The sequence below is a fragment of the Pteropus alecto genome, unplaced genomic scaffold, assembly GCF_000325575.1.
Source record: "Pteropus alecto unplaced genomic scaffold, ASM32557v1 scaffold101, whole genome shotgun sequence".
Lineage (NCBI taxonomy): Eukaryota > Metazoa > Chordata > Mammalia > Chiroptera > Pteropodidae > Pteropus > Pteropus alecto.
This window is the reverse complement of record NW_006432945.1, coordinates 14,954,251-14,956,876: the sequence shown is the minus strand read 5'-3', so window position 1 is coordinate 14,956,876 and position 2,626 is coordinate 14,954,251. Positions and strand designations below refer to the sequence as shown.

General features: G+C 43.7%; 1 protein-coding gene across 2 annotated transcripts in view; it reads left to right on the top strand.

Moving 5' to 3' along the window:
- Nucleotides 1-2,626, top strand: part of CUNH1orf105 (chromosome unknown C1orf105 homolog) — a 20,840-nt gene that overhangs the window by 9,781 nt on the left and 8,433 nt on the right. For both annotated transcript variants that reach the window (XM_015586293.2, XM_025043957.1), the window contains exon 3: nt 476-550. In XM_015586293.2, coding sequence (XP_015441779.2) covers nt 500-550 — 51 coding nt within the window. In that variant the 5' untranslated portion in view covers nt 476-499. The remainder of the gene's footprint in view (nt 1-475; nt 551-2,626) is intronic.

Below are 2,626 nucleotides of genomic sequence, written 5' to 3'. Positions count from 1 at the left end.
GCAGCGGAAGTGGGTGATCCGTCGGCGGGGAGCCAGCGAAAGAGCTGGGGAAGAGGAGTTGCCCATCGGTTTTTCTCAGGCCATCGGTCATCCTCAGCTGGTCCCCGTGGTGGATCCTTCGTATCAAATGGGGAAAATGTGCCCCCTCTGGGAGTACAGCGTCTCAGTCTGCAGGCTCAATGGATTGTAATCTCCAGCCCTGTGCCCCTCCGCCAGCTGGCTTTTACCTGCACCTCTGTGCGTGGCCCGAGGCCACCAGCTGGTCTGTGGCTCAGCTCCCCCGACCTAAACCCTTTCTGCACCTACCAGCTGCAGTCAGGTCTAGAGTCTGCATCCAGCCGGGGTAGGGCCGAGACCAGAGTGTCCACCTCTGTCTTAGGGATGGAATGACCGTGACCTCTCTCACCCTTTCCCACTTCTGTGCTGCCCCAGATACCACGCCATTTCCCGACTCTCTCTGTCCCTCTCTCTCCAGGCCAGGAGGAGCCAGAGTGACCCCATGCTGATCAGAAACAAGCAGTTGTGCTCCAAATGCCGAGAAATAAAAATGGTGAGCCAGGTGGATGACAGAGCTGGGCATGAAATAAAAGGCATCCCGATTAGGGAGGAAGGCATAAAAATATATTTGCAGATGACGTGATCTTATGTGTAGAAAATCTTAAGGGTTACACACACACACACACACACACACACACACACAAACCGTTAGATCCAGTAATGAGTCCAGCAACGTTATGGAACATCCACACACACACACACACACACACGTACACACACAAACTGTTAGATCCGGTAATGAGTCCAGCAACGTTATGGAACATAAGATCAATACACAAAAGTGAATTTTATGTCTGTACATTAGCAATACACAATCCAAAAACGAAACTGAGGCAACAATTCCAGTTATGACAGAATCAACGATGAAAATACTTAGGAACCAGTATAACAAAAGAAATGTCAGACTTACACATCAAAAATGATAAAACATCGTAGAAAGAAATTAAAGAAGACCTAAGTAAATAGAATCCCCATGGTCACGGGTCGAAAAACTTAATATGCTTGAGATAGCAGTGCTCCCTCGAATCGATTTACAGATCCAATACCATCTCTCTTGAAATGCCAGATGCCTTTCTCGCAGAAATGGACAAGCAGACATTAAAATTCATATGGAAATGCGAGAGATTCAAGAGCCAAACAATCTGGAAAAAGAACAGAGTTGAATCACACTTCCCAATTGAAAAACTTCCTACAAAGCTGCAGCAATTAGGCCTTCATGGTACTAGCACAAAGGTACATGTCTAGATCAATAAAATGGAATCGAGAGGCTGGAAATAAGTCCTCACGTTCATGAATAAGTGATTTTGACAAGGCTGCCAAGACAGTTGAATGGGGAAAGAATAGTCTTTTCAACAACCGATACCAAGACAACTGTAAATCCACATTCGAAAGAATGAAGTCGTACCCTCCCTCACGTCATATACAAAGAAGTAATAATAACTCAAAATGGATCAAAGACCCAAGTGTAAGAGCCAGAACTATAAAAGTCTTAGAGGAAACATAGGTGTAAATCTTCACGACCTTGGATAAGGCAGTGGTTTCTTCTGTATGACACCAGAAGCACAAACAACAACAACAAAACTAAATAAATTAAACTTCATCAAAATTAAAAACTTTTTGCTGCAAAGAACACAGTCAAGAACGTGAGCAGGCAACCCACAGAATGGGAGAAAATATTTGCAAATCCTAAGATAAGGGACTAGAATCTAAAATATATAAAAAACCTTTATAGCCCAACCAAAAGACAAACACACCAGTTTAAAAATGGGCGAAGATTTGAATAGACATTTCTCCAAAGATTTACGAATGGCCAATGAGCACATGAAAAGATGTACAGCATTAGTCATTAAGGAAAAGCGAATTGAAACCATAATGAGATTTTATTTGACACCCACCAAAAAAGCTGGACAATAACAAGTGTTGGTGAGGATGTGGGGGAAACTGGGCCCTCAGACACTGCTGGTAGGAATGTAAAACGGTGAGCTGCCTTGGAAAACGGTTTGGCAGTTCCTCAAAAACTTAAACAGAGAGTCACTATAACCCAGCAATTTCATTCCTAGATATATACCCAAGAGAACTGGAAACATATGTCGAAACACAAACTTGTACCTGAGTGTTCATAGCAGCATTATTCATAATAGCCAAAAAGCAGAAACGAGCCTAGGTCAGCAGTCGAGTGCACCGAATTGTACACTAACATGAATTTTATGTCGTGTGAATTATATCTCAGTTAAAAAGAGATCGGTAAAAGAGTAACATGGATGAATATTAAGAAAAATCCCAAGTAGGACCGGCTTGGGTAACTCCTTGTGCTTCTGCGTTCCCCCGGGCCAGGATCTCCGTTACCCAGTGGGGTAGGAAAAAACCTCCTCAGAGTTGTGCGAGTCACCAGGGATGTTTGTCCGAAGGGTACACTTAACGCTTTCCAGTGGGCTCCGCAGTGGGTTCATTCAGTCGCTGATTTGATCAAGAAATATTTCTTAAAGAGGCACTTTATTAAGGACTTGGAAATACAAAAATAGAGACTTGGTGTGAGCCCTCAAGGAGCCGAAAGTCTCTGAGGGAGGCA